Source organism: Acipenser ruthenus, chromosome 39 (genome assembly GCF_902713425.1).
Source record: "Acipenser ruthenus chromosome 39, fAciRut3.2 maternal haplotype, whole genome shotgun sequence".
Lineage (NCBI taxonomy): Eukaryota > Metazoa > Chordata > Actinopteri > Acipenseriformes > Acipenseridae > Acipenser > Acipenser ruthenus.
The window spans coordinates 7,437,403-7,462,274 of NC_081227.1; the positions used below are offsets into that span (position 1 = coordinate 7,437,403).

At 49.3% G+C, this 24,872-nt stretch overlaps 1 protein-coding gene across 2 annotated transcripts in view; it reads right to left on the minus strand.

The window, feature by feature from the left end:
- The window catches only part of LOC117397462 (SID1 transmembrane family member 2), a 47,841-nt gene that overhangs the window by 18,378 nt on the left and 4,591 nt on the right, over positions 1–24,872 (minus strand). Inside the window, exons 2-23 of one of the 2 annotated variants that reach the window (XM_059009855.1) lie at positions 22,237–22,358; positions 21,986–22,150; positions 21,715–21,760; positions 21,489–21,590; positions 21,285–21,368; positions 21,092–21,191; positions 18,900–18,965; positions 17,567–17,660; positions 17,417–17,475; positions 16,929–16,940; positions 14,252–14,305; positions 14,020–14,091; positions 12,801–12,919; positions 12,227–12,300; positions 11,900–11,966; positions 11,533–11,606; positions 5,203–5,326; positions 4,823–4,940; positions 3,617–3,753; positions 3,365–3,473; positions 1,661–1,737; positions 1,502–1,548 (exon numbers count right to left, since the gene is read on the minus strand). In XM_059009855.1, the coding sequence (XP_058865838.1) occupies positions 1,502–1,548; positions 1,661–1,737; positions 3,365–3,473; positions 3,617–3,753; positions 4,823–4,940; positions 5,203–5,326; positions 11,533–11,606; positions 11,900–11,966; positions 12,227–12,300; positions 12,801–12,919; positions 14,020–14,091; positions 14,252–14,305; positions 16,929–16,940; positions 17,417–17,475; positions 17,567–17,660; positions 18,900–18,965; positions 21,092–21,191; positions 21,285–21,368; positions 21,489–21,590; positions 21,715–21,760; positions 21,986–22,150; positions 22,237–22,358 (1,922 nt within the window). The remainder of the gene's footprint in view (positions 1–1,501; positions 1,549–1,660; positions 1,738–3,364; positions 3,474–3,616; positions 3,754–4,822; positions 4,941–5,202; positions 5,327–11,532; positions 11,607–11,899; positions 11,967–12,226; positions 12,301–12,800; positions 12,920–14,019; positions 14,092–14,251; positions 14,306–16,928; positions 16,941–17,416; positions 17,476–17,566; positions 17,661–18,899; positions 18,966–21,091; positions 21,192–21,284; positions 21,369–21,488; positions 21,591–21,714; positions 21,761–21,985; positions 22,151–22,236; positions 22,359–24,872) is intronic. The other variant, XM_059009856.1, reaches the window with a different exon arrangement.

The following is a 24,872-nucleotide window of genomic DNA, read 5'->3' on the forward strand; positions in this document are numbered from 1 at the left end:
AATCAGCAACAGAGCCCCTCACCCCAGACAGGACAGAGAGCAATCAGCAAGAGAGCCCCTCACCCCAGACAGGATAGAGAGCAATCAGCAACAGAGCCCCTCACCCCAGACAGAACACAGAGCAATCAGCAACAGAGCCCCTCACCCCAGACAGAGCACAGAGCAATCAGCAAGAGAGTCCCTCACCCCAGACAGGACAGAGAGCAATCAGTAACAGAGCCCCTCACCCCAGACAGGACAGAGAGCAATCAGTAACAGAGCCCCTCACCCCAGACAGAACAGAGAGCAATCAGTAACAGAGCCCCTCACCCCAGACAGAACACAGAGCAATCAGGAACAGAGCCCCTCACCCCAGACAGAGCACAGAGCAATCAGCAACAGAGTCCCTCACCCCAGACAGGACACAGAGCAATCAGCAACAGAGCCCCTCACCCCAGACAGAGCACAGAGCAATCAGCAACAGAGCCCCTCACCCCAGACAGGACAGAGAGCAATCAGCAAGAGAGCCCCTCACCCCAGACAGGACAGAGAGCAATCAGCAACAGAGCCCCTCACCCCAGACAGGACAGAGAGCAATCAGCAACAGAGCCCCTCACCCCAGACAGGACAGAGAGCAATCAGCAAGAGAGCCCCTCACCCCAGACAGAACACAGAGCAATCAGGAACAGAGCCCCTCACCCCAGACAGAGCACAGAGCAATCAGCAACAGAGTCCCTCACCCCAGACAGGACACAGAGCAATCAGCAACAGAGCCCCTCACCCCAGACAGAGCACAGAGCAATCAGCAACAGAGCCCCTCACCCCAGACAGGACAGAGAGCAATCAGCAAGAGAGCCCCTCACCCCAGACAGGACAGAGAGCAATCAGCAACAGAGCCCCTCACCCCAGACAGGACAGAGAGCAATCAGCAACAGAGCCCCTCACCCCAGACAGAGCACAGAGCAATCAGCAACAGAGCCCCTCACCCCAGACAGGACAGAGAGCAATCAGCAAGAAAGCCCCTCACCCCAGACAGGACAGAGAGCAATCAGCAACAGAGCCCCTCACCCCAGACAAGACAGAGAGCAATCAGCAACAGAGCCCCTCACCCCAGACAGAACACAGAGCAATCAGCAACAGAGTCCCTCACCCCAGACAGAGCACAGAGCAATCAGCAACAGAGCCCCTCACCCCAGACAGGACACAGAGCAATCAGCAAGAGAGTCCCTCACCCCAGACAGGACAGAGAGCAATCAGCAACAGAGCCCCTCACCCCAGACAGGACAGAGAGCAATCAGCAACAGAGCCCCTCACCCTAGGCAGAACACATTACCCACCACACAAGGAACTGAACCACACTACACCAGCCCCTATAACAACCACTGTTACTGATGCACCCTTTCACTGATCTGCTGAAAACCACAGGTGCAGGAGTGTCCGTGTGTGTCTCAGTGCACAGTGTAATTGTATTGTAATTGAAATTGTACATGTATATACAAGCCAAGAGCAGCTGGACACTCACAGGGACCAGTTGACGATGTTCCCCATCACCAGCAGCACCATGCGGTCCTGAAACAGAGAAGTGCAGTCAGAGACCTCTCTCACCCTGTGGCAATGCCAGTAAAGACCACTATCACTGGAACTGCATGTGACTGTGCAGAGACAGAGAGACAGTACTCACAATGTACATGGGTCCACTGCACTGCCGGATACAGTCTGTGTACACAACGTACAGGATCCTGCGCAGGATACCAGAGTCTGCAACACAGCAACACAACCCTGTCACACTGCAACACAGCCCTTACACAACACTGTCACATTGCAACACAACCCTGTCACACTGCAACACAACCCTGTCACACTGCAACACAGCCCTGTCACACTGCAACACAGCCCTTACACAACACTGTCACATTGCAACACAACCCTGTCACACTGCAACACAACCCTGTCACACTGCAACACAGCCCTGTCACACTGCAACACAACACTGTCACACAGCAACACAACCCTGTCACACTGCAACACAACCCTGTCACACTGCAACACAACCCTTACACAACACTGTCACATTGCAACACAACCCTGTCACACTGCAACACAACCCTGTCACACTGCAACACAGCCCTGTCACACTGCAACACAGCCCTTACACAACACTGTCACATTGCAACACAACCCTGTCACACTGCAACACAACCCTGTCACACTGCAACACAGCCCTGTCACACTGCAACACAACCCTGTCACAACCCTGTCACATTGCAACACAACCCTGTCACACTGCAACACAACCCTGTCACACTGCAACACAGCCCTGTCACACTGCAACACAGCCCTGTCACACTGCAACACAACACTGTCACACAGCAACACAACCCTGTCACACTGCAACACAACCCTGTCACACTGCAACACAGCCCTTACACAACACTGTCACATTGCAACACAACCCTGTCACACTGTAACACAACCCTGTCACACTGCAACACAACCCTGTCACACTGCAACACAGCCCTGTCACACTGCAACACAACCCTGTCACAACCCTGTCACATTGCAACACAACCCTGTCACACTGCAACACAACCCTGTCACACTGCAACACAACCCTGTCACACTGCAACACAGCCCTTACACAACACTGTCACATTGCAACACAACACTGTCACACTGCAACACAACCCTGTCACACTGCAACATGAACCTCAAACAACTGTCACACTGCAACATGAACCTCAAACAACACTGTCACACTGCAACATGAACCTCAAACAACACTGTCACACTGCAACATGAACATCACACAACCCTGTCACACTGCAACATGAACCTCACACAACACTGTCACACTGCAACATGAACCTCACACAACACAACCCTGTCACAACCCTGTCACACTGCAACATGAACCTCAAACAACACTGTCACACTGCAACATGAACCTCAAACAACACTGTCACACTGCAACATGAACATCACACAACCCTGTCACACTGCAACATGAACCTCACACAACACAACCCTGTCACAACCCTGTCACACTGCAACATGAACCTCAAACAACACTGTCACACTGCAACATGAACATCACACAACCCTGTCACACTGCAACATGAACCTCACACAACACTGTCACACTGCAACATGAACCTCACACAACACAACCCTGTCACAACCCTGTCACACTGCAACATGAACCTCAAACAACACTGTCACACTGCAACATGAACCTCAAACAACACTGTCACACTGCAACATGAACCTCAAACACTGTCACACTACAACATGAACCTCACACAACACTGTCACACTGCAACATGAACCTCACACAAAACTGTCACACTGCAACATGAACAGACAGACAGACAGACGGACGGCTCACCCAGTTTCCAGCGGCCCATGTAGTAAAGCTGAGTGCTGAGCAGCAGGGTGGCCAAGATGTGAATGACAGAGAACACGATCCAGAACACAGAGTTCCCTTTCCCAAAGACCTGCGGGGGGACCACAACGGGATGAGCACACACAACAGCACAAATGAGTGTAGTAATAATAACCCTAGGAATCCCACTATCCCTGCAGGAGGATGGCAGCGTGGTGCGTTCCATCCCGTGCCTGCGCTTGTCCACTCACTCACCACTCCCAGCACAGAGAAGAAGATGACCATGGCCAGGCAGGCGTAGGCACTGTAGGCACTGGCATTGATATCGGGGTGTCTCTTCTCATAGAGCTTCAGCATGCAGAGCCCAGCGATCATATACATGAACGAGGTGTCTGGAGAGGAGAGAGGAGAGGTGAGAGAGAGAGAGAGAGGAGATGAGAGAGAGAGAGAGAGAGAGAGAGAGAGAGGAGAGAGAGAGAGAAGAGAGGAGAGGAGAGGAGAGGAGAGGGTCAGCTGCAGGGACTATGTTTCTGTCCACATGTATACACTGCTATTGTCTACACATCACTAGGGTTTATTTTTTATTTATTTGAATTTATTTTTGAAGTTGAACAGCTGGAAGTTGGTGTTGTTACGATAGCTGGACGGGCAAGTTGAAAGCCGGGACACACAGTGTCAGACAGGGAGACAGGGAGGCAGACAGACAGGGGGGCAGACAGGGAGACAGACAGACAGACAGGGAAGCAGACAGACAGGGGGGCAGGCAGGGAGACAGACAGACAGACAGGGAGGCAGACAGACAGAGAGGCAGGCAGGGAGGCAGACAGACAGACAGGGAGACAGACAGACAGACAGGGAGGCAGACAGACAGACAGGGAGGCAGACAGACAGACAGGGAGGCAGACAGACAGGGGGGCAGGCAGGGAGGCAGACAGACAGACAGGGAAGCAGACAGACAGAGAGGCAGGCAGGGAGGCAGACAGACAGACAGGGAGGCAGACAGACAGAGAGGCAGGCAGGGAGACAGACAGACAGACAGGGAGGCAGACAGACAGAGATGCAGGCAGGGAGACAGACAGACAGACAGGGAGGCAGACAGACAGAGAGGCAGGCAGGGAGACAGACAGACAGACAGACAGGCAGACAGACAGAGATGCAGGCAGGGAGACAGACAGACAGACAGGGAGGCAGACAGACAGAGAGGCAGGCAGGGAGACAGACAGACAGACAGGGAGGCAGACAGACAGAGAGGCAGGCAGGGAGACAGACAGACAGACAGGGAGGCAGACAGACAGGAGGGCAGACAGACAGACAGAGAGGCAGGCAGGGAGACAGACAGACAGGGAAGCAGACAGACAGAGAGGCAGGCAGGGAGGCAGACAGACAGACAGGGAAGCAGACAGACAGGGGGACAGGCAGGGAGGCAGACAGACAGACAGGGAGGCAGGCAGGCGTGCTCACCGAACTGGAAGTTGGTGTAGTTTGGGCACACGTGGTAGCAGGCACTGAGCAGCCCCTCCATCATCAGAGCCGTGCCCATGGCGTAGAACAGACCAAAGTGCTTCGGGATCCCACACTCCTGAGAGCAAAACAACAGGGAGGCAGGGAGAAGGTGAAGAAGCTACTACAAGGGGGACTCGTGCGTGTCCAACCGTGTGCTTTCGCTCGTCTCTGCAGTCTTGCTATAGTGACGCAGACGGGAGTTTTCTGAGTAATATAGGACTGTCTGCTAGTGGTGTTGTGGTACAGTTTATACAGCTCAACAGCGCACTCTTGAGGAGAATGTCATTCTGCAGGCTGAGTGTTCCTGTATCTGTGTGTATCTGTGTATTCTCTCCTACCAGTGCAGCCAGCTCTTTGCGCTCCAGCGCCCTCTTGTGGAGAATGTCTTTCTGTAGCACGATGAGGAGGAACAGCAGCCCCAGCATGACGTAGCCCAGGTTACTCAGGATGTTGTTGAAGGCACTGCAGGCACAGAACACAAGGGGGCGCTGAGCACACTGTCAGCACGCATTCACAATACAACACTGAGCACACTGTCAGCACGCATTCACAATACAACACTGAGCACGCATTCACAATACAACACTGAGCACACATTCACAATACAACACTGAGCACACATTCACAATACAACACTGAGCACACTGTCAGCACGCATTCACAATACAACACTGAGCACACATTCACAATACAACACTGAGCACGCATTCACAATACAACACTGAGCACACTGTCAGCACGCATTCACAATACAACACTGAGCACACATTCACAATACAACACTGAGCACACATTCACAATACAACACTGAGCACACATTCACAATACAACACTGAGCACACTGTCAGCACGCATTCACAATACAACACTGAGCACGCATTCACAATACAACACTGAGCACACATTCACAATACAACACTGAGCACACTGTCAGCACACATTCACAATACAACACTGAGCACACATTCACAATACAACACTGAGCACGCATTCACAATACAACACTGAGCACACTGTCAGCACACATTCACAATACAACACTGAGCACGCATTCACAATACAACACTGAGCACACTGTCAGCACACATTCACAATACAACACTGAGCACGCATTCACAATACAACACTGAGCACACTGTCAGCACACATTCACAATACAACACTGAGCACGCATTCACAATACAACACTGAGCACACTGTCAGCACACATTCACAATACAACACTGAGCACACATTCACAATACAACACTGAGCACACTGTCAGCACGCATTCACAATACAACACTGAGCACACATTCACAATACAACACTGAGCACACTGTCAGCACGCATTCACAATACAACACTGAGCACACATTCACAATACAACACTGAGCACACTGTCAGCACGCATTCACAATACAACACTGAGCACACATTCACAATACAACACTGAGCACACATTCACAATACAACACTGAGCACACTGTCAGCACGCATTCACAATACAACACTGAGCACGCATTCACAATACAACACTGAGCACGCATTCACAATACAACACTGAGCACACTGTCAGCACACATTCACAATACAACACTGAGCACGCATTCACAATACAACACTGAGCACACTGTCAGCACACATTCACAATACAACACTGAGCACACATTCACAATACAACACTGAGCACACTGAGCACGCATTCACAATACAACACTGAGCACACATTCACAATACAACACTGAGCACACATTCACAATACAACACTGAGCACACATTCACAATACAACACTGAGCACGCATTCACAATACAACACTGAGCACACTGAGCACACATTCACAATACAACACTGAGCACACTGTCAGCACGCATTCACAATACAACACTGAGCACACATTCACAATACAACACTGAGCACACATTCACAATACAACACTGAGCACACTGTCAGCACGCATTCACAATACAACACTGAGCATGCATTCACAATACAACACTGAACACACATTCACAATACAACACTGAGCACGCATTCACAATACAACACTGAGCACACTGTCAGCACGCATTCACAATACAACACTGAGCACGCATTCACAATACAACACTGAGCACACATTCACAATACAACACTGAGCACACATTCACAATACAACACTGAGCACACATTCACAATACAACACTGAGCACACTGTCAGCACGCATTCACAATACAACACTGAGCACGCATTCACAATACAACACTGAGCACACTGTCAGCACGCATTCACAATACAACACTGAGCACACATTCACAATACAACACTGAGCACACATTCACAATACAACACTGAGCACACTGTCAGCACGCATTCACAATACAACACTGAGCACACATTCACAATACAACACTGAGCACACATTCACAATACAACACTGAGCACACATTCACAATACAACACTGAACACACATTCACAATACAACACTGAGCACACATTCACAATACAACACTGAACACACTGTCAGCACGCATTCACAATACAACACTGAGCACACTGTCAGCACGCATTCACATTACAACACTGAGCACACATTCACAATACAACACTGAGCACACATTCACAATACAACACTGAGCACACTGTCAGCACGCATTCACAATACAACACTGAGCACACATTCACAATACAACACTGAGCACACATTCACAATACAACACTGAGCACACATTCACAATACAACACTGAGCACACATTCACAATACAACACTGAACACACATTCACAATACAACACTGAGCACACATTCACAATACAACACTGAACACACTGTCAGCACGCATTCACAATACAACACTGAGCACACTGTCAGCACGCATTCACAATACAACACTGAGCACACATTCACAATACAACACTGAGCACACATTCACAATACAACACTGAGCACACTGTCAGCACGCATTCACAATACAACACTGAGCACACATTCACAATACAACACTGAACACACATTCACAATACAACACTGAGCACACATTCACAATACAACACTGAACACACTGTCAGCACGCATTCACAATACAACACTGAGCACACTGTCAGCACGCATTCACAATACAACACTGAGCACACATTCACAATACAACACTGAGCACACATTCACAATACAACACTGAACACACATTCACAATACAACACTGAGCACACATTCACAATACAACACTGAACACACTGTCAGCACGCATTCACAATACAACACTGAGCACACTGTCAGCACGCATTCACATTACAACACTGAGCACACATTCACAATACAACACTGAGCACGCATTCACAATACAACACTGAGCACGCATTCACAATACAACACTGAGCACGCATTCACAATACAACACTGAGCACACATTCACAATACAACACTGAGCACACTGTCAGCACGCATTCACAATACAACACTGAGCACGCATTCACAATACAACACTGAGCACACATTCACAATACAACACTGAGCACACTGTCAGCACACATTCACAATACAACACTGAGCACACATTCACAATACAACACTGAGCACGCATTCACAATACAACACTGAGCACACATTCACAATACAACACTGAGCATGCATTCACAATACAACACTGAGCACACTGTCAGCACACATTCACAATACAACACTGAGCACACTGAGCACACATTCACAATACAACACTGAGCACACATTCCCAATACAACACTGAGCACGCATTCACAATACAACACTGAGCACGCATTCACAATACAACACTGAGCACACATTCACAATACAACACTGAGCACGCATTCACAATACAACACTGAGCACACTGTCAGCACGCATTCACAATACAACACTGAGCACGCATTCACAATACAACACTGAGCACACTGTCAGCACGCATTCACAATACAACACTGAGCACACATTCACAATACAACACTGAGCACACTGTCAGCACGCATTCACAATACAACACTGAGCACACATTCACAATACAACACTGAGCACACATTCACAATACAACACTGAGCACACTGAGCACACATTCACAATACAACACTGAGCACACATTCACAATACAACACTGAGCACGCATTCACAATACAACACTGAGCACACATTCACAATACAACACTGAGCATGCATTCACAATACAACACTGAGCACACTGTCAGCACACATTCACAATACAACACTGAGCACACTGAGCACACATTCACAATACAACACTGAGCACACATTCCCAATACAACACTGAGCACGCATTCACAATACAACACTGAGCACGCATTCACAATACAACACTGAGCACACATTCACAATACAACACTGAGCACGCATTCACAATACAACACTGAGCACACTGTCAGCACGCATTCACAATACAACACTGAGCACGCATTCACAATACAACACTGAGCACACTGTCAGCACGCATTCACAATACAACACTGAGCACACATTCACAATACAACACTGAGCACACTGTCAGCACGCATTCACAATACAACACTGAGCACACATTCACAATACAACACTGAGCACACATTCACAATACAACACTGAGCACACATTCACAATACAACACTGAGCACACTGAGCACACATTCACAATACAACACTGAGCACACATTCACAATACAACACTGAGCACACATTCACAATACAACACTGAACACACTGTCAGCACACATTCACAATACAACACTGAGCACGCATTCACAATACAACACTGAGCACGCATTCACAATACAACACTGAGCACACTGTCAGCACACATTCACAATACAACACTGAGCACGCATTCACAATACAACACTGAGCACACATTCATAATACAACACTGAGCACGCATTCACAATACAACACTGAGCACACTGTCAGCACGCATTCACAATACAACACTGAGCACGCATTCACAATACAACACTGAGCACACATTCACAATACAACACTGAGCACACATTCACAATACAACACTGAGCACACTGAGCACACATTCACAATACAACACTGAGCACACATTCACAATACAACACTGAGCACACATTCACAATACAACACTGAACACACTGTCAGCACACATTCACAATACAACACTGAGCACACATTCACAATACAACACTGAGCACGCATTCACAATACAACACTGAGCACGCATTCACAATACAACACTGAACACACTGTCAGCACACATTCACAATACAACACTGAGCACACTGTCAGCACGCATTCACAATACAACACTGAGCACACATTCACAATACAACACTGAGCACACTGTCAGCACACATTCACAATACAACACTGAGCACGCATTCACAATACAACACTGAGCACGCATTCACAATACAACACTGAGCACACATTCACAATACAACACTGAGCACACATTCACAATACAACACTGAGCACACATTCACAATACAACACTGAGCACACATTCATAATACAACACTGAGCACACTGTCAGCACACATTCACAATACAACACTGAGCACGCATTCACAATACAACACTGAGCACACTGTCAGCACACATTCACAATACAACACTGAGCACACATTCACAATACAACACTGAGCACACTGAGCACGCATTCACAATACAACACTGAGCACACATTCACAATACAACACTGAGCACACATTCACAATACAACACTGAGCACACTGTCAGCACACATTCACAATACAACACTGAGCACACATTCACAATACAACACTGAGCACACTGAGCACGCATTCACAATACAACACTGAGCACGCATTCACAATACAACACTGAGCACGCATTCACAATACAACACTGAGCACGCATTCACAATACAACACTGAGCACGCATTCACAATACAACACTGAGCACACTGTCAGCACGCATTCACAATACAACACTGAGCACGCATTCACAATACAACACTGAGCACACATTCACAATACAACACTGAGCACGCATTCACAATACAACACTGAGCACACTGTCAGCACACATTCACAATACAACACTGAGCACGCATTCCCAATACAACACTGAGCACGCATTCACAATACAACACTGAGCACGCATTCACAATACAACACTGAGCACGCATTCACAATACAACACTGAGCACGCATTCACAATACAACACTGAGCACGCATTCACAATACAACACTGAGCACACATTCACAATACAACACTGAGCACACTGTCAGCACACATTCACAATACAACACTGAGCACGCATTCCCAATACAACACTGAGCACACATTCACAATACAACACTGAGCACACTGTCAGCACGCATTCACAATACAACACTGAGCACACATTCACAATACAACACTGAGCACACATTCACAATACAACACTGAGCACGCATTCACAATACAACACTGAGCACACTGTCAGCACGCATTCACAATACAACACTGAGCACACATTCACAATACAACACTGAGCACACTGTCAGCACACATTCACAATACAACACTGAGCACGCATTCCCAATACAACACTGAGCACACATTCACAATACAACACTGAGCACGCATTCAAAATACAACACTGAGCACACTGTCAGCACACATTCACAATACAACACTGAGCACACATTCACAATACAACACTGAGCACGCATTCACAATACAACACTGAGCACACTGTCAGCACACATTGTCAGCACCGCTCTGAGCAGTCTCACCTCAGTGCTCCTAGCGGATGTGCACACAGGAAGTTGTAGTAGCAGATATCTTGGTTTCCTGTCACGTTCACTACCTGTCAACACAGAAGTGCTTCAGTTTTACAAGCTGGGGAGGGCAATGAGACAGACTCCCAATGCAGAGCCGTTCCACCCACTCCGGGCTTTCCCAGGACATTAATCCAACACTGCAGATCGCATTTCAAAAATCAAAACTTACAACAAACTCCACATTCTGCATATCTAGCATTTTGATTTGAATGATCAGCAAAGCCAAATTAGTCCCCTCCCCTTATATGCAACCAAACCACACCCAGATAGCCCCCCCTCCCCAGCCCTTTAAAACCCCGCCCTCACCCCGTTCACGTACCGTCTGATAGGTTATCACCAGCTGAATGACAGGCAGCGCATAGAAGACTGCAATGGTAGCAATGTTCCTGCAAAATAATCCCAGCTTATTATAACAATTACAGTATCATCATCATCATCATCATCATCATCAACAGTGTTATCGCTATTGGACATGTCCGTGGCATGTAAGATACCCCAAGAGAGTTTGGTAATGGAGCTGTTGGAGTCGCCCTCCACTCAGAAACTCATTTGTTTGGGGTAAACTGAAGAACAGATCTGCCTCCTGGTCGCTGCTACCTGGGACAGTAAAAGACTAACATGCATTCACATCGGGGCAGAGACTCACCAGAAGTAGATTTGGTATTTCTTGCTCAGGATCTTCTTGTCCTTGCGAGCCAGGTCAGAGACATACAGGAACTTCTGAGAGAGAGAGAGAGAGCGAGAGAGAGAGAGAGGGAGAGAGAGTGAGAGAGAGAGTATCTGTTCTAGTGTATGTTTGTGTATTGTGTTGTAGCTTTGGCAATACTGGTTCTGCTTGTCATGCCAATAAAGCATTTGAACTTGAGAGAGAGTGAGAGAGCGATAAACTCAAAGTGTAAGAGAGAGAAAGCACACTCCTCTCATCTATCTCATCTATAGCGGTAGCTCTGGTACAGATAATTACACTCTACTGTGTGTCCCTCCCTCACCTTGGTGCACACAGGTACAGGTACAGGTACAGTGCTCTGACTCACACACTGTGTGTCCCTCCCTTACCTTGGTGCAGACAGATACAGGTACAGGTACAGGTACAGGTACAGGTACAGTGCTCTGGCTCACACGCTGGGTGTTCCTCCCTCACCTTGGTGCAGACAGGTAAAGGTACAGGTACAGGTACAGGTACAGTGCTCTGGCTCACACGCTGGGTGTTCCTCCCTCACCTTGGTGCGGATGACGTTCTTGTCCGATTCGATGTCGGCCAGCGTGTCGTACTCGTCCTCCTCCACGGAGCTCAGAGACTCCTGCCGCAGGCGTCCCGCCATGCTGTCCAGGGAACGTTCTGTGGGACAGGGACACAGTCAGAGAAGGGACTCGAGACAGACCAGACCAGCAGAGCCCAGCCACACCAGCAGAGCCCAGCCACACCAGCAGAGCCCAGGCTGAGGCTGCAAAGCAGTGGGGTTCACCTGTGCCTCAGGTCCCTGGTTATTTATCCCTAGTCTCCTGGGCGCCTGTGTGTGGTTCTGCTGGAGGGCTCATTGCTGCCCTGTGTGTCCTGGGCTGCATGTTCTGGTGCGCTGGCAGAGTTCCTCTTTGTTTTCTGCAGTAATTCCTCATTGCAGAGTCATGCTGGGTTTCACAGCTCAGATCAGCCTCCTGCCATGCATTGTGAATCAGAGGCAGAGAAGATCACTGTACATTCCTGCCAGCAGAGCGCACTTAACCCCTCACCTGCCAGGTCCCTAACTACCTCACCACCATGTATAAAAAGGGAGTGGCTTCAATGTATGCAAAACTAAAACACGAATGCAATTCAAAATGATTCCAAGGGTATTGCTATGTTTGCTTGCTTGTTTGTGTATTTTAAGTTATTTCAAGAGAATCCAATAATAGATAATCCCTGGCCTGCATGCCGAGGGCATTCCTGCCAGGCTCAGGAAGGTCTGGACAGACTCCATTGTTCTGAACATGCAGTGCAATGCAGTCTTTCACTGCAGCAGACCGTTTGTTTAACCTCTCCCTCCAGCACACGGCTTTCACATGAAGAGCTTTGCCCCTCGTTAACTGCACTCTGCTGGCTAGTGATTGGAGGGCGTGATTTTTTGTGTGTTTCTAAGAGTCAAACAGTCACCCAAGTCCTGGTGTCGGAGCGGGACAGAGTTAAACCTCCTTTTGAAGTGGTCCTGTCCTACTGAACAAAGCAGGGAGACACACAGCGCTAGTCAAAGACAAGTAGGACTGGGACAGAGTGCTGCAAAGTGTTAGAGCAGTGACAGATGAGCAATGCACCCAGATAGCCAAGATAGACAGCTGTGACAAGTGGGCGTGACAGACAACTGTGACAAGTGGGCGTGACAGACAACTGTGATAGGCAAGAAGTAGTTGAAATACGAAGTAGTTTTTAAGACAGAGCTGTGCTGCAGTTCTCATAGTTCTCACCCAGGTATCCGTAGCTGGTGTCCCCCGACGCCATGCTGTCAGTGATGGCCTCTGAACTCAGGGAGCCGTTCTCTGAGGAGACAAGGAAAGTCATGAGAGCCGATACACCTAGAACCCACAGACAGAACCTGGGATACACCCGGAACACACAGACAGAACATGGGAACACCTAGAACACACAGACAGAACCAAGAACACACAGACAGATCTGGAATAACCTCACTCTACTAACCGAAGGAGCCATAGTTGTATCCCTCGCAGGGGGATCCCGGGGTCAGGCCTTTCCCTGAACAAAAAAAACAGAATGAAGATCAGCACCACACAACACAGCACAGTGCGGATCAGCACCACACGGCACAGCACAGTGCGGATCAGCACCACACAGCACAGCACAGTGCGGATCAGCACCACACAGCACAGCACAGTGCGGATCAGCACCACACAGCACAGTGGGGATCAGCACCACACAGCACAGCACAGTGGGGATCAGCACCACACAGCACAGCACAGCACAGTGCGGATCAGCACCACACAGCACAGCACAGTCCGGATCAGCACCACACAGCACAGCACAGTGCGGATCAGCATCACACAGCACAGTGCGGATCAGCACCACACAGCACAGTGCGGATCAGCACCACACAACACAGCACAGTGCGGATCAGCACCACACAGCACAGTGTGGATCAGCACCACACAGCACAGCACAGTGGGGATCAGCACCACACAGCACAGCACAGCACAGTGCGGATCAGCACCACACAGCACAGCACAGTGCGGATCAGCACCACACAGCACAGTGTGGATCAGCATCACACAACACAGCACAGTGGGGATCAGCACCACACAACACAGCACAGTGCGGATCAGCACCACACAGCACAGTGTGGATCAGCACCACACAACACAGCACAGTGGGGATCAGCACCACACAGCACAGCACAGCACAGTGCGGATCAGCACCACACAGCACAGCACAGTGCGGATCAGCACCACACAACACAGCACAGTGCGGATCAGCACCACACAGCACAGTGTGGATCAGCACCACACAGCACAGCACAGCACAGTGCGGATCAGCACCACACAGCACAGCACAGTGCGGATCAGCACCACACAGCACAGCACAGTGCGGATCAGCACCACACAGCACAGTGCGGATCAGCACCACACAGCACAGCACAGTGCGGATCAGCACCACACAGCACAGTGCGGATCAGCACCACACAGCACAGCACAGTGCGGATCAGCACCACACAGCACAGCACAGTGGGGATCAGCACCACACAGCACAGCACAGTGGGGATCAGCACCACACAGCACAGTGCGGATCAGCACCACACAACACAGTGCGGATCAGCACCACACAGCACAGCACAGTGCGGATCAGCACCACACAACACAGTGCGGATCAGCACCACACAGCACAGCACAGTGCGGATCAGCACCACACAGCACAGCACAGTCCGGATCAGCACCACACAGCACAGCACAGTGCGGATCAGCACCACACAGCACAGTGTGGATCAGCACCACACAGCACAGTGTGGATCAGCACCACACAGCACAGCACAGTGGGGATCAGCACCACACAGCACAGCACAGTGGGGATCAGCATCACACAACACAGCACAGTGGGGATCAGCACCACACAGCACAGCACAGTGGGGATCAGCACCACACAGCACAGCACAGTGGGGATCAGCACCACACGGCACAGTGCGGATCAGCACCACACAGCACAGCACAGTGCGGATCAGCACCACACAGCACAGCACAGTGCAGATCAGCATCACACAACACAGCACAGTGCGGATCAGCATCACACAGCACAGTGTGGATCAGCACCACACAGCACAGTGGGGATCAGCACCACACAGCACAGCACAGTGGGGATCAGCACCACACAGCACAGCACAGTGGGGATCAGCACCACACAGCACAGCACAGTGGGGATCAGCACCACACGGCACAGTGCGGATCAGCACCACACAGCACAGTGCGGATCAGCACCACACAACACAGCACAGTGCGGATCAGCACCACACAGCACAGTGTGGATCAGCACCACACAACACAGCACAGTGCGGATCAGCACCACACAGCACAGCACAGTGCAGATCAGCATCACACAACACAGCACAGTGGGGATCAGCACCACACAGCACAGTGTGGATCAGCATCACACAGCACAGCACAGTGCGGATCAGCACCACACAGCACAGCACAGTGCGGATCAGCACCACACAGCACAGCACAGTGCGGATCAGCATCACACAACACAGCACAGTGTGGATCAGCACCACACAGCACAGTGGGGATCAGCACCACACAGCACAGCACAGTGGGGATCAGCACCACACAGCACAGCACAGTGGGGATCAGCATCACACAACACAGCACAGTGGGGATCAGCACCACACAGCACAGTGTGGATCAGCATCACACAGCACAGCACAGTGCGGATCAGCATCACACAACACAGCACAGTGTGGATCAGCACCACACAGCACAGTGGGGATCAGCACCACACAGCACAGCACAGTGCGGATCAGCACCACACAGCACAGCACAGTGCAGATCAGCATCACACAACACAGCACAGTGTGGATCAGCACCACACAGCACAGTGTGGATCAGCATCACACAGCACAGCACAGTGCGGATCAGCACCACACAGCACAGTGTGGATCAGCATCACACAGCACAGCACAGTGCGGATCAGCACCACACAGCACAGTGTGGATCAGCATCACACAGCACAGCACAGTGCGGATCAGCACCACACAGCACAGTGTGGATCAGCATCACACAGCACAGTTCATACAGTTAGTTTACTGCCCACTGCAACCAGTCACTCTGTTTAGTCACATTGAAAGTGTATTTGTCATTATTTCCTGGTAGCTTACCTAGCAGGGAGGCTGTGAGAGTCAAAGGAATGCAATAAGAAAGGAGAGACAGCAAACAGAGATGAGAAAAACTCAAACATAAGGATAAGCAACACAGTGTGCGGGGATAACAAAATATGTTAAACTAAACCAAATCTGAAATCAGTGAAAACAGCTTAAACCAATGCGAGAGTCAGCAAATATGTACTGGGATTGGAACTGGAGCTAAGCACTGAGCAGCGAGCACTGAAGCAGGACTCCTAGAACAGAACTCTGCGGTGTTGCTAGGTTACCTGTTTCAGCACTGAGCAGCGAGCACTGAAGCAAGACTCCTAGAACAGAACTCTGCGGTGTTGCTAGGTTACCTGTTTCAGCATTGAGCAGCGAGCACTGAAGCAGGAATCCTAGAACAGAACTCTGTCGTGTTGCTAGGTTACCTGTTTCAGCACTGAGCAGTGAGCACTGAAGCAGGACTCCTAGAACAGAACTCTGCCGTGTTGCTAGGTTACCTGTTTCCGCAGGCGACGCATGTGGAGTGTTGAGAAGCCCCTCCCTCTTCTTGTGCATCCTGGGATGGAAAGAGGAAAGTGGTTAGTGCGAGGAGGGGACCCCGAAGCTCTTTCTTTTTGTTTTGTATCCAGTTTGGGGTGCAGGCTTACCGTTTGTTCTGCAGGCATGCAGTCAGGAACGTCAGCAGGTAGAACGACAGGAAGATTCCCAGACAGAACAGCATGCCCATCACATAGGCCTCCGCTAGAGAGAGAGACAGAGAGACAGAGAGACAGGGTCAGCTATACTGAAACACACACACAGAGAACAGCATGCCCATCACATAGGCCTCCGCTAGAGAGAGAGACAGAGAGACAGAGAGACAGGGTCAGCTATACTGACACACACACACAGAGAACAGCATGCCCATCACATAGGCCTCCGCTAGAGAGAGAGACAGAGAGACAGGGTCAGCTATACTGACACACACACACAGAGAACAGCATGCCCATCACATAGGCCTCCGCTAGAGAGAGAGAGACAGAGAGACAGAGAGACAGGGTCAGCTATACTGAAACACACACACAGAGAACAGCATGCCCATCACATAGGCCTCCGCTAGAGAGAGAGACAGAGAGACAGAGAGACAGGGTGAGCTATACTGAAACACACACACAGAGAACAGCATGCCCATCACATAGGCCTCCGCTAGAGAGAGAGACAGAGAGACAGAGAGACAGAGAGACAGGGTCAGCTATACTGAAACACACACACAGAGAACAGCATGCCCATCACATGGGCCTCCGCTAGAGAGAGACAGAGAGACAGAGAGACAGGGTCAGCTATACTGAAACACACACACAGAGAACAGCATGCCCATCACATAGGCCTCCGCTAGAGAGAGAGACAGAGAGACAGAGAGACAGGGTCAGCTATACTGACACACACACACAGAGAACAGCATGCCCATCACATAGGCCTCCGCTAGAGAGAGAGACAGAGAGACAGAGAGACAGAGAGACAGGGTGAGCTATACTGAAACACACACACAGAGAACAGCATGCCCATCACATAGGCCTCCGCTAGAGAGAGAGACAGAGAGACAGAGAGACAGGGTGAGCTATACTGAAACACACACACAGAGAACAGCATGCCCATCACATAGGCCTCCGCTAGAGAGAGAGACAGAGAGACAGAGAGACAGGGTCAGCTATACTGAAACACACACACAGAGAACAGCGTGCCCATCACATAGGCCTCCGCTAGAGAGAGAGACAGAGAGACAGAGAGACAGGGTCAGCTATACTGACACACACACACAGAGAACAGCATGCCCATCACATGGGCCTCCGCTGAGAGAGAGAGACAGAGAGACAGGGTGAGCTATACTGACACACACACACACACACACACACACACAGGTACAGCTTTCCTTATTACACAGCACTTCACAAACACACACTGCACTCCGCATGTGCACACATCATCATCATCCAGGCTTACATTTGATGGCGGGAGTCACAATCACATCCAGCACTTTGCTGCGGTTTCCAGGGTTAATCAGCTTATCTAGAAGAGAACAGGACATTTAATAAGACAGGCTGGCATTCACCTTCCTTCTTTCTGTGTGTGTGTGGCTGTGCATGTCCTCTCCCCTCCTCTCCCCTCCTCTCCCCTGATCCCCACGTCACCTCTTGAGTATTGCCAGATTTATTTTTAGTCTTGAGAAAAGTGGGTGAGTAAGAGAGTGACCTGGCTGAGTAAGAGAGTGAACGCAAACCTGGCTGAGTAAGAGAGTGAACGCAAACCTGGCTGAGTAAGAGAGTGAACACAAACCTGGCTGAGTAAGAGAGTGACCTGGCTGAGTAAGAGAGTGAATGCAAACCTGGCTGAGTAAGAGAGTGAACACAAACCTGGCTGAGTAAGAGAGTGAACACAAACCTGGCTGAGTAAGAGAGTGACCACAAACCTGGCTGAGTAAGAGAGTGACCTGGCTGAGTAAGAGAGTGAACACAAACCTGGCTGAGTAAGAGAGTGACCTGGCTGAGTGTGCGTGTGGCTGTGCATGTCCTCTCCCCTCCTCTCCCCTCCTCTCCCCTGATCCCCACGTCACCTCTTGAGTATTGCCAGATTTATTTTTAGTCTTGAGAAAAGTGGGTGAGTAAGAGAGTGACCTGGCTGAGTAAGAGAGTGAACGCAAACCTGGCTGAGTAAGAGAGTGAACACAAACCTGGCTGAGTAAGAGAGTGAACACAAACCTGGCTGAGTAAGAGAGTGAACACAAACCTGGCTGAGTAAGAGAGTGAACACAAACCTGGCTGAGTAAGAGAGTGAACACAAACCTGGCTGAGTAAGAGAGTGACCTGGCTGAGTAAGAGAGTGAACACAAACCTGGCTGAGTAAGAGAGTGACCTGGCTGAGTGTGCGTGTGGCTGTGCATGTCCTCTCCCCTCCTCTCCCCTCCTCTCCCCTGATCCCCACGTCACCTCTTGAGTATTGCCAGATTTATTTTTAGTCTTGAGAAAAGTGGGTGAGTAAGAGAGTGACCTGGCTGAGTAAGAGAGTGAACGCAAACCTGGCTGAGTAAGAGAGTGAACACAAACCTGGCTGAGTAAGAGAGTGAACACAAACCTGGCTGAGTAAGAGAGTGAACACAAACCTGGCTGAGTAAGAGAGTGAACACAAACCTGGCTGAGTAAGAGAGTGAACACAAACCTGGCTGAGTAAGAGAGTGACCTGGCTGAGTAAGAGAGTGAACACAAACCTGGCTGAGTAAGAGAGTGAACACAAACCTGGCTGAGTAAGAGAGTGAACACAAACCTGGCTGAGTAAGAGAGTGAACACAAACCTGGCTGAGTAAGAGAGTGAACACAAACCTGGCTGAGTAAGAGAGTGAACACAAACCTGGCTGAGTAAGAGAGTGAACGCAAACCTGGCTGAGTAAGAGAGTGAACATAAACCTGACTGAGTAAGAGAGTGAACACAAACCTGGCTGAGTAAGAGAGTGAACACAAACCTGGCTGAGTAAGAGAGTGAACGCAAACCTGGCTGAGTAAGAGAGTGAACGCAAACCTGGCTGAGTAAGAGAGTGAACATAAACCTGGCTGAGTAAGAGAGTGAACACAAACCTGGCTGAGTAAGAGAGTGAACATAAACCTGGCTGAGTAAGAGAGTGAACACAAACCTGGCTGAGTAAGAGAGTGAACACAAACCTGGCTGAGTAAGAGAGTGACCTGGCTGAGTAAGAGAGTGACCTGGCTGAGTAAGAGAGTGAACACAAACCTGGCTGAGTAAGAGAGTGAACGCAAACCTGGCTGAGTAAGAGAGTGACCTGGCTGAGTAAGAGAGTGAACACAAACCTGGCTGAGTAAGAGAGTGAACACAAACCTGGCTGAGTAAGAGAGTGAACACAAACCTGGCTGAGTAAGAGAGTGAACGCAAACCTGGCTGAGTAAGAGAGTGAACGCAAACCTGGCTGAGTAAGAGAGTGAACGCAAACCTGGCTGAGTAAGAGAGTGACCTGGCTGAGTAAGAGAGTGAACACAAACCTGGCTGAGTAAGAGAGTGACCTGGCTGAGTAAGAGAGTGACCTGGCTGAGTAAGAGAGTGAACACAAACCTGGCTGAGTAAGAGAGTGAACGCAAACCTGGCTGAGTAAGAGAGTGACCTGGCTGAGTAAGAGAGTGAACACAAACCTGGCTGCAGAGGGTAGAAGTGCAGCGGTCCTCCACACGCCTCGTCCTCCGTCTTCACGACCACCACCACGTAGAAACTGTTCGTGGGGAAATCCTTCCTCTGGAGGGAGAGAGGGAGAGGGGCGGTGAGCACGCAGAGAGAGCGAGCTCGGCGCCGCGGATGGTGGTGTTCATGGAACACAGCGCTGTTTACCTGCACGGTGATGGCTGCCTTCTTGGTCATGGTCTGGTACATTCCCAGGAAGGCCACGTTGTTGTCCAGATCATAGACGGGGCACTGCGGGGAAAACATAGCCAGGTCAGACACACACGCTCACACTGCTGAAAAAAACACTCCTGTGCTTGGATGTGTTATTAATAATAATCATCAAGGGTTACAGTGTGCATCTCCACCCACCAGGATATCCTGTATGGACATGACAGAGCAGGGGAAGGCTGACTCCGAGTCCACCTTCACAATGACGGAGTCCACTCCCTCTGGGAACACGTACTTGAAATACTGCAGAGACACAAGAGAACCAGGGCTTACACACAGAGCCAGCCCCCCGCTGCCTCCCTCCCGTCTGCCTCCCTGCCTTATCCAATAACAGGGCTTACTAGGGGTGCATTCAGGCGCGTCTTACCTGGGGCTGGGCTGGGTTGGCGATGAAATTGAAAAGCTTGTCAGTCCTGCGGAAGACACAGAATCAAAACTATCAGAGAGACGGTCACAGACAGACAGACAGTCAGACAGACAGACCCACAAACTGACAGACAGACAGATAGCCGTTCTGCAAAGCTGTCCGCACTCTCGGCCGAAACAGATTACACATGAACACAATACACACCTAGACAGACACACAGGCAACGAAACAACGCACACACAGACGCAGTGACACGCTGCGGCTCTCTTACAGCAGGACGAAGCTGTCCACGCGGCTCACTCTCAGCTGGTAGGAAATGTTGAGGGGGGACAGTGTGGACACGTCCACGTAGAAGAACTGCATCTCCATGTCTCTGTGCGTGGGCGGCTGGCACAGCGTGCGAGCGACATCCTGGTACGCGTACTTCCGCTGGTAACTACGGCAACAAGAGACGCGGTCAGAGGTCCTGCATCTCTAAACATGGAGAGACTCTGCTTCTACTCTAACTCCAGAGATACTCACAGCCCACGCAGGATGAGAGGCACCTGGAAGGAGACGACAGCTTGTTTCTGCCGGACCACGAAGAGGATGGGGTTCTCCACAGCTTTCGACAGCACGTTGACAGAGACACGCACACCCTCCGTCTGGTGGAGGAAGGGGGAGAGGGGGAGAGAGCAGGGGTGAGCTCCTTAGCACTTACAATTCGGGCTCGTTTGTAGGCCACACAGGAAAAATGAAAGTTACGTTATGTGCCGATGCAAAGGCAAACTGCTGTTTGGGCGCCTCATTCTGCTTCGGACTGAAATAACAAACGTGCCGAACATATTTGAGATGTGGGATCCCCAAGTGAACGTCCCCAAATTTCAGGTGACAGAATTCCCTGGACTCTCCGACACGGAGAAACGGTCAGTCCTGTTAGGAGAGGGACAGCAGGCAGCAGAACGAGCTGCTCAGGACGTAGCTGCCTGCCACAGCCTCAGAGAGGCCACACAGACACTGCACAGTTCAGGTGTTCCTCAGGTCATCACACCTTGTATTGCTCAACACCTTCCACTAGGAACAAAAGAGTCTGGTTCCCTACATACCAGTTTTGATGGTCCACTCTGAATCAGATAACCGCCGCGTATTTGAAATGTTTGCTGCAGTGTTGCCAGATCAGAGGTTTTTCCTCCAGATCTAGAGGTTTAATGATTTGACGGATCACTTCCTGTGCAGCTGGTATGAGGGCCCCTGGGCCCACAGAGTCTGCATAGAATTACAGTGAGGGCCGCAGGTGGGGGCCCAATACTAGTTGCAGAGGAAATGCATTTCGATTTTTTTGTTTTTGTTTTACAATGTAGCCACGGTGCGCCAAAATAATATCACTGTTCATTTTAGAGGGTTCAGAATTACACAAGAACAGTGCATTCCAATGAACCGCAGACATGATAATGGCGTCTTCCTGTGAACTCAAAGCACACGTCCTACGAAAATGACATGCAGGAGATTCCTGTGAACTGCAGATCCCGTGTGCCTCACAGTTTTATGCATTTCCCCAGAATAAGGAATAGACATTTTCAACAGAAATGTACTTCACAACTGTATGCAATCATCAGGTGAACGACTCAATGTATTACACTGTACAGTATGTGTTACTGATGACTGCATGTGCTGGTTAACATAACACTGTTACAGCCGGCACCCGGGCTCTGCAATCAACAAGCATCGACTGTGACAGGACTTCACAGGACCTGCTTCTGCTGTTATTTAAAGCTGTGTTTCAGTTACCTGCATGAATCATCTCTTAACACATTCAGTATATATATACCGAACATTTCACCAGCCTAATTGTGTTTACAATTAGAAAAACAGGAACGTGAGCCCTCATACTAAATATTTTTTTCCCCCCCCCGAGATATTCGGGGTGATTCTGAAGGTTTTCTTGTATTCATCTACAGGTGTTTTTTTTTTTGGGGGGGGGGGGGGGGTCCCCACAATCGTCTGATTCAGTCCGTCAGTCCTTGTGATGCAATGAAGAGAACATTAGGAACTTCTGTTACAAACTACAGAACTATTTTAAGAAGGCTGACCATTGTTTTAGTAAAAATGCTGACGAAGAAGACAGCAAAAGTGCATCCTGCTGTGGACATAAACACAGGTCTGAAGCTGCTTTGTATTATTATTATTATTATTATTATTATTATTATTATTATTATTGATTTCTTAGCTGACGCCCTTATCCAGGGCGACTTACAATTGTTGCAAGATATCACATTCTTTTTTCATTTATACAGTTGGGTTTTTACTGGAGCAATCTAGGTAAAGCACCTTGCTCAAGGGTACAGCAGCAGTGTCCCCCACCTGGGATTGAACCCACAACCCTCCGGTCAAGAGTCCAGAGCCCCTAACCACTACTCCACACTGCTGTATATCAGCGAGTGCAGAGACCCGCGGATTGGAATGGACGAATGCCCTTTGAACTGGCGGAGTATGGCACTTTGTGCCCGGGGGGGTAACATTGTAAATGGGCAGGGAAACAAGGGGTATAAATTATGATTTGGTGGGCTGGAATGTTTTGCCCGTGACGTAGCTTTCTCTGAGAAAGCTGCAGCTCCTCTCGCAGCAAAAAAGTAAATACATTAGGAAAGATAACCACGTAATAGACCTAATGTTTTCTTAGTTATAAAACGCATGCTGAATGAGATGTCTGTGTTATAAAAGTGCCAGCGCAGCTTTTCTTCAGTTCAGATACTGTATCAGAACGGAGAGACAGAAACGGAAGTTACACTGAGAAGTTGTTTATAGTTTGAGTAACACTGGTACTGTGTTTACTGTAGAGATATTGCAGGAGTCACTAGTGTAGGGAATTGGGGGACATGCTGTAGGAGTGTTATATCTGAAGCGTGTTATAACCGAGTCTTATAGTGAGGGAGCACTGTATTACAAAATCATACATAAGAGCTACACATCTCTGTAAAATAAAAAAACACAGAGAAGTAAGAATGTAATAAACTATTTATTTACTTGTTTATTTATTTATGTACTTGTTTTTTCTCTCACTATTTACAGTATCAGAACCTCTGTTTTTGCATCTGATGAGATCAAATGCAGAATGTCGAGGGAAAATGTATTCAGAATGTAGTGCAACATTAAATTGTCCAGAACTGTCGGCAGAAAGA